This window comes from Galeopterus variegatus, unplaced genomic scaffold (assembly GCF_000696425.1).
Source record: "Galeopterus variegatus unplaced genomic scaffold, G_variegatus-3.0.2 Scaffold688, whole genome shotgun sequence".
In the NCBI taxonomy this organism is placed as follows: Eukaryota; Metazoa; Chordata; class Mammalia; order Dermoptera; family Cynocephalidae; genus Galeopterus; species Galeopterus variegatus.
Window position 1 is genome coordinate 295507 of NW_007726799.1, and position 11337 is coordinate 306843.

The 11337-nt window shown below is 52.4% G+C and overlaps 1 protein-coding gene across 1 annotated transcript; it reads right to left on the reverse strand.

The window, feature by feature from the left end:
* Positions 1-371: 371 nt before the first annotated feature.
* SUV39H1 (suppressor of variegation 3-9 homolog 1 (Drosophila)) lies at positions 372-10937 on the reverse strand. Its single transcript, XM_008571443.1, has 5 exons — positions 10754-10937; positions 8471-9133; positions 2771-2917; positions 2558-2687; positions 372-1841 (listed from the first exon to the last, which is right to left on the reverse strand). The coding sequence occupies exons 1-5, from the start codon at positions 10925-10927 to the stop codon at positions 1708-1710; spliced, it is 1248 nt and encodes a 415-aa protein (XP_008569665.1). The 5' UTR covers positions 10928-10937; the 3' UTR covers positions 372-1707.
* Between the last annotated feature and the right edge of the window lie 400 nt (positions 10938-11337).

An 11337-nucleotide genomic window follows, 5' to 3' on the forward strand; every position in this document is an offset into this window, starting at 1 on the left:
AACTTTTCTTTTTGAATGCAGCAGGCAGGCTTTGGGTTTAAAGCCCCTAAAAGCAGGGAGGTTCCAGCTAGAATTTGAACACATTTCTATATTTCCCCTGTATTTGTTTCTTTAGTTACTTCTGTTTGCTAATGGCAAGTGATAATGGTTTGTCCATTTAGACAGCAATGGATTTAGTTGCTTTTCAAGTGCATTCTAAAATTAAAGTATAAAGCAAGCTTATTTTAGGTCAAGATGTTACGTAGATGATGGTACAAGTGGTATGCTGTGGGGGCCAGAATTGGGAAGATTAGATCAAATGGCTGAGGTTTAAGGAACACGTTCCTGGGCAACTCCCACCCACACAAAGTCCTCAGTCCCCTACACCTTGGTTTGTTCAGCCAAAAATTCATTTTATTGATGCCCACTCCAGGCTGGGTAGGGCTGAGGGGTATACAAGAGGAGAACCAGATTCAGTCCATGCCTGAAGGTCTGGGGGGGGAGGCCGGGACGGACACACAAACGGACAAATAGATCTGGCATCTGGTAGCAGGGCATGTAGTCTCACATAGGGGCACTCTGGGCACAGGTAGTCAGGAAAGGCTTCCTAGAGACCTCACAGGGGTGAGGGAGCAAAGGGCGAGGCAGCCATGAGAACCTTTGCCTTTTGTACATTTGTAGGCAGGTAACTCTTGAGACCAGTGGACCTGGGATGAGTGCAAAGGGCTGGGGTCTGGGGCTGGCAAGCAGCAGGAGCTCACCTCTCACTTCACCATCTCCTAGTGGGTAAGCGCGCCCCCCCCCCCATTCTTGGCATATACTTCACCTTTTGCCCTTTCCTGGCATCCACCTCTGTGGTTTTCAAGGCTTCCCTGAGACAATCCACGTGGACCAGGTGCTCTACCCAGTGCCTGGTGCCTCATCAGCATCCCGTCAATGCGCATTATTTTATCGTCCTAAGTGCTATCTACGGACTATCTAGGTCTTGATTCCAGCTCTGAGTAGTCCCAGCAGTCCTCACACCTAGGTCAGGGCTCCTAGCCCTGTCAGAGCCCCTGAGAGCCCCGGGTCCCTTCCCTGCACTTCCTGAAGGCAGGGGCTCCATCCCAGCCCAATGCAGGACTGGCAAAGTCTGGACTGCATCCACCCCCTTCTGGTAGCAGGTGGGCATCCACTTCTCAGATGTGCAGCCCTGAGCTCTCAGGGCCAACATTTGCCAGCACTGTAAGTACAAGCAGAGACCCCCACTTCTTTCACTAGTACAGCACTGCTGTGGTTGGGCTGGGACCTCTGGCTCGGATGTCTGCCTGCCCTGGGGTTGCTTCCCTGTACCCTTGGGGCAGCAGGGAGGAGGCCTGCAACAGACCCCTCAAGCTCCAGGCAGAAGCAGGTGCAAAAACAAACAACTTTCTATTCTGGGGTGGGGCTTACCCCTTGGACCTCCTTGACTGGCCATGAATCCCAACTGCAGAAAGCTCTGATGTCTAAAGATTGCTTCTGAAGGTGGGCAGGGGTTTGTAAGTGCAACCCACAGATGGGGCTGGGAGAGGGAAAAGGGGCCTCCTGGAGGTCGGTCCTCCCCGCAGCTGCAGCTCTGAATGCGGAGCAGGTGGGAGCAGATGGGGCAGGCGGAGGCCCTGGCAGTCATTCCTCAACAGGAGGGCAGCAGTGGGGGAGGGCAGGCAGCTTCAGGCCCCCTTAGTCAGTCTGGCCTCAGACTTCTAAGGGCTAGAAGAGGTATTTGCGGCAGGATTCAGTCCCACACTTGCATTCAATACGGACCCGCTTCTTGGGGGAGCCAGGGAGCCCAGCCAGGCCAAAGTTGGAGTCCATGCGGGTGCTCTCCATGTCCACGGGGTCCACTGTGGAGTCATAGCCAGGGAGGAAGGGACTTGTTAGAAGGCCTGGATAAAGCCTACCGCTGCCTACCATTTTTACCATAAGAACCAGGGCTCTTGGGGACTGGGAGCAGGTCTGGGATCTGAGGTAGGAGGGGGTCTGAGGGCTGGTGGTTTGGGCCTAGGGCCATGGCTCAGCAGTGGAGGGGCATTCAGGCCAGGGGTTGAAAGTGGCTGGGGGAGACAGGGCTGTCAGAGAGCCAAGAGGGTCATGTCAGGGGGGCATCAGGAATGGAGGGCCACCTGGGCATCCAGAGGGGCATCTGAACTCTCCTGCCAAAGATCCACCGTTGAATGTCTCAGAGGTGGCTAGTTTATCAAGAAGAGGACTTGTCCAGAGGCTTGGAATGAGGAAGGGCAAAGGGGGGTTAGGAGTGGGGAGGAGCTGGGGTATGTGGCAAGTACAGATTAGAGTCAGGAGGAGTGTCTTAACTCTCCAGCCAAACGTCCTCCCCCAGGAATCTTGGCAGAAGTTTGTATGGGTGTCTCAGGGTTGGGGTTCGGGGGCTAGGACTGAGGGGACCCGTAAGGGGTGGGCAGGGGTCTAGGAATCCAGAATGGAGACAGGGAATCAGGAAGAGCATCTTAAAGCTCCAGCTAAAGAATTTCCCTTGGTTCTTATGAGTGACTGGTATGCTTTGGGGAGGGGTGCCCTGTCCCCGGTCTCTTGCCACCCCCACCTTGCATGTTGTAATCAAAGGTGAGTTCCTCGCCTGCCCGGATGGTTCTTGTGGCAAAGAAAGCGATGCGGGGCAGCCGCTCATCAAGGTTGTCTATGAAGACGTTGTACACCTGCAGGTTGGGGTCACACTGCAAGAAAGAACAGTGGAAGAGTGAAGAGGGGGCCCCAGCCTGCCCCTCCTGACCCCCTACCCACTTGTTGGGGTACCCACACTGTGGTTGACAAAGTGGGAGATGTTGCCATAGTAGGCGGCATCCACGGTGTACACATCCTCCACGTAGTCCAGGTCGAAGAGGTAGGTGGCGCCCTGGCGGTCGTAGATCTGGCCCCTCCGCTCCGCCTCCTCTGAGGTAATGATCTGGGGAAAAGGGCCATGGGATGGGGGAGATTGGCCACAAAGGTTCAGGAGAGCCAGCAGGGCCCCCGGGAAGAGAAGAACAAGAATGAATGGTGAGCAGTAGGCACCCCACCCCACGACCACATGGAGGGCGGCAATGCAGGGTCTGTCAGCACTTCTCAAGGGGCTGGGCCTCAGCTGCCACCGCCTACCCCTTCTCAGCCTCTGGATGGAATGAGGCATCTCTCAACATAGTTAAAGGAAAGAAAGCAAGCTCCTCCTCCTGCTGCCCATCAAGAACTGCCTGAGGATTCCCAGAGCCTCTCATACTCTTGGGACCAAGCAAGAAGCAGGGAGAGAGAAAGAGAGAGAGAGAGAGAGACTGACCCAGAGAGAGACCAACCAACCGACCCAGAGAGAGATAGAGAGAGAGAGAGAGAGACCGAGACCCAGAGAGAGAGGGAGAGAGGAAGGGAGGGAGGGGGAGAGAGATCGAGACCCAGGGCAAGGGCAAGGGCAAGAAAGAAAGAGATCCAGGGTACAACAGACAGAAAAAGTGAGAAGGACCGACTGATTCGGGGCAAACAAGCGTAGGCCAGGGTGAGAGCCACAGAGAATGAAGGCGAGAGTCCTAGGACAGTGGGGAAAGAGACTGAACGAACAGGAAAGAGACTCAGAAGAGAGACAGTGCTGGAAACAGAATCTTAGCATGAGAGACCCAGATCCAGAGAGAAGACCAAGACCCCCTGAGAGTCAGAGATGGCAAGAAAAAGGCTGAAGCCAAAAATGTAAGCAACAGAATGAGAGAGGGAGAGGAAGGGAAGATGAAAGAAAGGACACAAGAGTCTGGGTGAGAAGCCCCAACCTGGCCCTGCTTCCCAAATACTGTCAGTGGATTCTCCATCCCACCCTGGCCCCAACGAAGCTCCCTCTTTCCCCTGGGGCCAACGAGTACAGTCTTCTGGCAGCCGCAAGTGTAGCTGCCCATGCCTTTCTTGGGGTGAGAGGCCAACTGTACCCAAGACTGCCCCCTCCTCAGCTGAGGGTGCCCCTAGACCAGGGCAGGTCTCATTTCCCATTCCTTGGTTTCCTACCACCTCTCTGCCCAGCCTTAGGATAAGTGCCAAAACAGTGCAGAGCACACAGGAGACATGCAATGACTGCTATTTATTAACCCAGTGGACTGTCTTCTGGCTAGGTGGTGCTCCTACAGGCAGCTCAGGCTCTGTCCCCACACTGCTTCTTCCTTTCCTCTCCCTTCCTCAGAGACCCACTACCCACCCCCCACTGACACCGGGCATGAACCCGGGACTCCTTTCCTGCTCATCCTCATGCAGGCAGGTGACCATGCTCTTCTGAATCCTCCACCAGGATAGTCACACTGGTGTCCTCACTGTCTCCTTCCTGCCTCTTACACTGTCACCTCCAGCCCATGCTTCAGCTCCACTCCTTGAGGAACCTGGGCTCCCCCACACCCAATTTTTCTGTTTACTCATTCATTCAGGGGGGTTTTATTGACGCCCACCCTGGCCTACTCCTAGCTCTCAGGGATCATAGTTTGGTGACAGAGGACTCAAGATACCCACAGTGCAACATGTTGATCAGGAAACACAGGGCTTAGGGCTCAAGGGGGAATGAAAAGAAATAACATCCCCTAAAGCAAGCTGTAGATCATAAAAGGGCTTTGACACCAGGCTGAAGAGTGGGGACTCTCTCCTGAGGGACACAACAGGAGCCACTGAAGCATTTTGAGGTGACAGGTCAAGGTCAGCCACCCTGTACCTCCTGAAGAACACGTACTCTTCCTTGTGGCCTCAGCTCAAACAGATGTCACTTCTCCGAGCAGCGTTCCTCAGCTTCTGGGTTCCCACCCCTCCCCAGAAGCTGGCTGCCCTGGATTAATTAAGCCCTGGGGTCAAAGGGCAGCCTCTCCCAGGCCCCTGAGCATGCTGGGTGGTGGCTGAGCCATCTTTTTAGTTGTAGCCCTCTGCAAGCCAGAGAGAATGATCACATCTCTCCATCTTCCTGCTTGTTCTTGTTCTGCCCCTACCTGCTTACCCAGTCGCAGCAGGAGTGAGTCACACCGCAAGCCCTCCAGGGCACAAACAGTTCCTTCTCTCTCGGCTTCTTTTTAGTCCCACTCTGTAATGGTTGTTCCGCCCTGAAAACTCGGAACAAATCAGTCCACGTTCCTGTTCCCTAGCAGCTCTCCAGAATGAGTGGGGAAGACAGGCTGTAAGTTGGCAGCTTGGAAAAGGTGCTGATGTGAACAGGAATGAGAAGGCCTGGAGACAGCTGCTGCTATGCCCCCTCCTGGATTTGAGATCCTGAATGTTCTCTCTCTGCCTGTTTCCTCAGTCAAGAGAAAAATAAAAAGGGCCACCAGGCCTGGCACAGCAACAGTTTTAGACACTTGGGCCTTTATGTTTTTACACACTCTACTAGCTTTGTGACTCTGAGCAAGTTACTACACCTCTCTGGGCCTCAGTTTTCTCATCTGTAGAATGGGAATGACAGTGACAAAATCCCAACCTGACAGGGGCTGCTATAAAGATCCAATGAGATCATGGATGTGAAAGGTATTTTTGTTTTTTTTAGGACACTGAGAAATGTAAGTAGTTATGTATTACCGTATCTTGTTGAAATCTGAGGTACACTCTTAGGAAACACTGATAATTAAATGATACACCATCATTTGATTAAATTAACTAATTAAGGCCCACCTTCATTTCAGAGATGTTAAAACATGAAAGTGATGCATGTTTTAGAATGAGTAAAATACGCTTGCTTTCTCTGCTGGGCACAGGTGGGAATATTCTGTAAGAATGGGGAAAGGTGGAAAGGAGGGAAGGGCAGCTCCTGGGGAGGGAACTGTGGTGCAGGTTGCCCGCGTCCTGATTGTAGAAGGGTGGTGCGGCCTACAGATGGGGGGATGTGCCCTCGGTTACATTACACTCTGGCAGGGCTTGAGACAGCACCACACAATCAGGTAAATTAATATTTCTGCAACAAAATCTATGAATATTCACCCCAAGTGGGATAAAGGCTACAAACAGGCCTCCGTCAGGTCAGACTGGGCTTTGTGGCCAAAGGGGTTACAAAAAATCTTTGGTTTTCAGTGAATTTTGGATTTTCTGAATTTAGCTTATGGCTAACATTTATATAAGACTTACTGTGTACTGAACACTGTTCAAGTGCTTCTTCTAAGTGCGTCACACATAACAACTCAGTTCATTCTTATAACAAGCAAACGAGGTGGGTACTATCATCGTTCCCATTTTACAGATCAGGAAATTGAGGCACAGAGTGGTTAAGTGACTGCTGATGAGTGGTGGAGCTGGGATTCAACCTCGGGTGACCAGGCTCCAGGGTCTACCCTCCTAACCGTTTTGCTATACTGCCTGTTTGGGGGGGAGGGGATGTGCGGGAAGATGACTTCAGCTCTGGCAGCGGTTGGGGCCCTGTGGCACCACCAGGAGGACCTATAGGTATGAGGGTGCCAGAGGGGGGCCTGAAAGTCACTGAACATGGCAAGAGGGAGGCCAAGAAATAGTGCGGAGAATGTATGGAGAGTGGGAAGGGTGAGGATGGGTGAGAGGGTCCCTGGAAACCCTGATGTTTCTGGTGTAGAGGAGTAAAGACACTAAGAGAGCAGTCAGAAGAGTATCAGGCTCAGGAGACTGAGGCTGCCTGGAAGCATAGACTCTTCCTCCTCGACTGTCAAGATCCCTGTGGTAGACAGCTTTTCCTCCAGCCATCAGCACAGTGAGCTTCAGATGCTTCCTGCTCTGGACAGCCTCTAGGACTGTAGGGTCCTGTGGGGTCTGGACACTTCCACCTCTAGACCTCTGGGCCTCTGGGGTAAGGACACACCCTCCTGCAGATGGTGAGGGTCCCTTTGAGGGTAGGACACCTCCATAGTGTCAGGACACTGAAGGTGTGGACACTTCCTCCAGACTGTCAGGCTGCTCTTGGGTGTAGACCTGATCGCCTCCAGACTGTCCAGATTCCTCTGGGGTGAGGATACTTCTTTTTCATGACTGTCAAGACAGCATGGGTGTGGACATTTCCTAAGTCAGACTGCCAGGTTCCTCTAGAATGTGGAGAGCTCAAGCTCTTCCTCAAGGTCATCAGGGCCACTCAGACGTGGACACCTCTTTTGCAGATTGTCAGGGTCCCTCTGGATGTGGACACCACCTCCTTCCTCCAGAATGTCAGGTCCTTTGGCATATGGACATTTCCTCCAGCAGACCATCAGGGTTTCTGGGGTGTTGCCGTTTCCTCATCCAGACTGTCTGGGTAATCCATGGTGTAGATTATTCTGCCTCAAGACTTTCTCTGTCCCTCTGAGATCTGACCCTCTCTACCTTACAGTTCCTCAGGGCAGGAGCTTCTCCTCACCATCAATCAGTGTCATTACTACAGTGTGAACACCCTTAAGTGTGTGTCCCTCAGACCAGCTTCTGTGATTTCCCAACCATATCACACCCATAAGGGACCTATGTAAATATTTGGAGGTATTTGGTGTTGTCACCATGACAGGAAACGCTCATGGATTTAAATGGTCAAGGTCCAGGGATGCTAAATGTCCCCCAATACATGAGACCGTTCTACATAACAAAGAATCACCCCCACTCCAAATACCCATCACGTCTCACCTTAGAATGCGACACTTTCTGCTGCAGACACTTGCTAGTTATTTGCCCAGACTCCTTTTGTTTTCTACCTGAGCACGAGGCTAAAGCACACTCCCCCACCTCCTTTGTACCGAGGCAAGGCCTGGCCCATTAGAAACCTCCCCTTCTATTCACCACTTGGCCCACCTGCCAGGCAATGCTGAGGATGTAGTGGCCACTCTAAGGCTCTAAGGCATGGCCAAGGCACAAAAGGAAAAGAGCCTACGGAAAGAGCCAAGTGGCTGTGTGAAAGTATATCTACCTAAACACCCGCACTAGACTGTTCCATGAGCAAACAAATTTCAAATGTGAGAAGCCACTAAGATTTGGGGGTTGTTTATTACAGTGGATAACCTGCCTGATATAACCAGCTTTTCCCCAGTGTCCTGAAAGTCTAGAAGAAGAGGTAGCCAACCTCTGTCCAAGGCATGTCTACACCCTACTCCAGACTGTTGGTGTTCCTTTTGTGCAGACTAGGAAAAGGCGCTCCTTCCAGGCAGACATTGCTTGGTGATAAGATAGACTCGTGTGAAATAAGGAAGTGCCTCTTCAGGTAATGCAACCCTGTGGCAGACCACATGGCCTGTTAAAAGGAATGCTGCCTGATCTCAGTTCCCACTTTTCTTCTTTGCTAGGTACCTTTAAGAAGTCAACCCAGTCAGGAAGTATTTCAATGTTCTTTTAGCTACCGCCATGGCTGTGCTGGTGTGTACCAGCTTGGAATGATAGTCCCTGCCAGGATGTCCCTATGACACTCAGATCAAATCCGCAGGAATCCTAAATGTCCCCCACGGGGAAAGCAGGGAGTTTCAGGCACACAGTGAGGAAAGCTGGGCACACACACTGCCAACACATGATGGGAAGAGCCGCACACACACACCCGGTCCTGTCTCCCTACCTCTCCCACGTACTCCATGACGAAGCTGTTCTTGCGGATCTTCTCCAGCGTACGGACGCCCCAGCCACGCCCATCATCTGTGCGGAAGATGCAGAGGTCATAGCGGATGCCCTTCTGTACCACACGGTTGGGGCAGTCATAGCCGCAGCGGCAGCGGGAGTTGCACTCATAGATGGGCAGCCCAGCTCGCAGCCGCACCTGGCCCTGGTCATTGTAGGCGAACTTGTGCAGTGATGCCCCGGGGCAGCAGCCTCCAGCGGGTGCCCACAGACAGTCCTGGCACTCACAGCCCACAGCCACCTGGTTGAGGGTGATGCCCTCGCCAACACGGTACTCATTGATGTACACGAAGGCCCGCGGGGGGCCGTCCAGGTCCACCTCATTTTCCACAGTGATGCGTCCCAGATGGCTGCGCTTGGCATTGAGCTCCTGCTCCCAGCGCCGCAGCGCCCGCCTCTGCTTGGCCTTCTGTACCAGGTAGTTGGCCAAGCTTGGGTCCAGGTACCGGGGTGGCTTTGACCGGTGGTGCCTCCGGAGCAGCTCTCTTTCTAAGTCCTTGTGGAACTGCTTGAGAATGCGCACACACTTGAGATTCTGCCGTGGCTCCCAAGTGCTCTCTGAGTCTGGGTATCCACGCCACTTTACCAGGTAATATTCCTGTTCCTGTTGGGAGGCAGGGGGGTGGGGGCACCATAAGTGGAGAGACCTTTGGGCCAGCCCTTGTGGGGCTTCCATACCAAAGCCAATGGATAACATCTGCCATACTCCTTTTCTTTTTTTTTTTCCTTTTTGCCTTTTTTCGTGACCGGTAACGGGATCGCAACCCTTGGTGTCGCGCCCGCACCGCGCTCAACCAGTGAGCGGACGGGTCTCTATATGGGATCCGAACCCTCGGCGGGAGCGCCGCCGCGCTCCCAAGCGCTGCACTCTACCGAGTGCACCACCGGGCCGGCCCTGCCATACTCCTTTTCTGAAATGACTCCATGTGGTGGTTAAAAAGTATGGGCTCTGGGGGCTGGCTGGTTAGATCACTTGGTTAGAGCACGGTGTTATAACACCAAGGTCAAGGGTTCAGATCCCCATACCGACCAGCCGCCAAAAAGGCGGGGGGGGCTCTGGAGCAAGGATTACTAAATTCATGAAGTTCAAATCCTGCTCTCCCCATTACTGCTCTGTCCAAATTCCAACTGTTATTTTAATCTCCCAAAGCCACGCCCTCCCCTGTCTTCCTGTCACCAGCTCCCTTCTTCTAGATGGTTAGTACCAAACTCCTGGAGCCATCCTTGACTTCTCTTTTGCTCACATTCCCCATATCCACCCTCAGCACATCTTGTCAGCCCCACTTTCAAAATACATCCAGAATCTGACCCCTGCAAACCACCCTCACTGCCACCACTGTCATGGCTCGTCTGGCCCCTGGCAGTAGCTGGTCCTCCCATTTCCACCCTCACCCCCTACAGGCTGTTCTCCACAGAGCAGCCAGAAGGAGCTTTTATTGCTGAGAGGCAGCTCTAGGATAGACTTGAACAGCACAGGTTCTCCACTTAGACACCCTGGGTACAAATCCTGAGTCTGCTGTTCCCTAGCTGTAATAGCCTTGGGTAAGTTATTTAGCTTTGCTGGGGTTCAGTTTCTTCATGAATATAAGAAAACAGCTAACATTTTTCTGTAGCAGGTACTGTTATAAGCAACTTACATGGATTATTAACTTATTTATCACAATGCTATATGAGGTAGATACTACTAGTCGTCCCCATTTTACAGATGAGGAAAATGAAGTACTGAGAGTTTGGGTAAGTAGACTGGGTTACACAGTCCGAATCTGAACCCAAGCCTCCTGCCTCCAGTTTGTTCTCTTAACTCTCCTGCCATTACCTCCTTTGGCAACAATAACAGTTCCTACTTCGCATGTGGTTAGGGGGATTAAATGAGTTTCTGAGAGGAAGTGCCTGGCATGCTGAAAGTGCTCAATAACCATTAGCTATCATCATCTGCACGCCTGGGCTCAGCCTCCTCTCAATCTTTGCAATAGGTTTGTATTCCTAGGGAGGTGGGAAGAGAGATTTACTTGGGAATTCCTTCTGGTTCCTGCCCCTCTCAGAAAGCCACTTAGTTCCCCTACCTATAAAATGGGGATAAAATGGTCTATTCATTTTATTTTTTCAGGATCAGAGAAGATTCTCTTTGGAGACAGATGCGGGCACTGGGGGTGGGGTGGGCAAGACAGCAGGCAGCTAAACTTGAGACCAGCCCCCTCCCAGGGCACGGCCACCCCAGACTCACGCGGATCTTCTTGTAATCGCACAGGTATTCAACTTCAAAGTCATACAGGTTCCTCTTAGAGATGCCGAGGGCAGGGCAGGAGAGCTTGGCCAGGCGGCACAGGTCCTGCAGCTGATTCCAAGAAGACTTGCAACACACAGTGCAGCCTGGAACAAGGGGGCCAGAAAGAACCATTACTGGGCAGCCTGACCAGGCCAGGGGTCAAAAGCGACCCCGGATCCTCCCTGGGACACCCCAAGAACTGCCTAAGAGCCAGGAAAATTTAATCCACAGGCCTTCCTGTTGAGACTCTTCTGCAACAGAAATATGTCCTTGAACTCCAATGCTTACTGCCCAAGGCTACCCCTGGAGCAGTGGGCCTCAAAGTGGAGTTTGCAGCATGGATTGTTCTAAAGGAATCTATTCCCAGAGCTTCACACTTCCTTTACACTGTTCCTAAAACTGTCTGCAAACCTGCACTGGGTTCAGGACCTGATCACCCTCTCTCCACTTTGCAAAAGAAAAAGAACAACCCACCATCTCAGTAGGGTGCATTGCTTCAAGGGGGGTGGGAGGGGGGATGGGATAAAAACCCTCCAGGTTAC

Bases quoted from the DNA above. Each gene is read 5' to 3' on its own strand.
- SUV39H1 (XM_008571443.1), bottom strand. From the start codon at position 10,927: ATGGTTCTTTCTGGCCCCCTTGTTCCAGGCTGCACTGTGTGTTGCAAG. The intron at 2,918-8,470 runs GTAGGGAGACAG...CCTTTTCCCCAG, and splicing joins TCATGGAGTACGTGGGAGAG to ATCATTACCTCAGAGGAGGC. The intron at 2,688-2,770 runs GTGGGTACCCCA...TCTTTCTTGCAG, and splicing joins CCCACTTTGTCAACCACAGT to TGTGACCCCAACCTGCAGGT.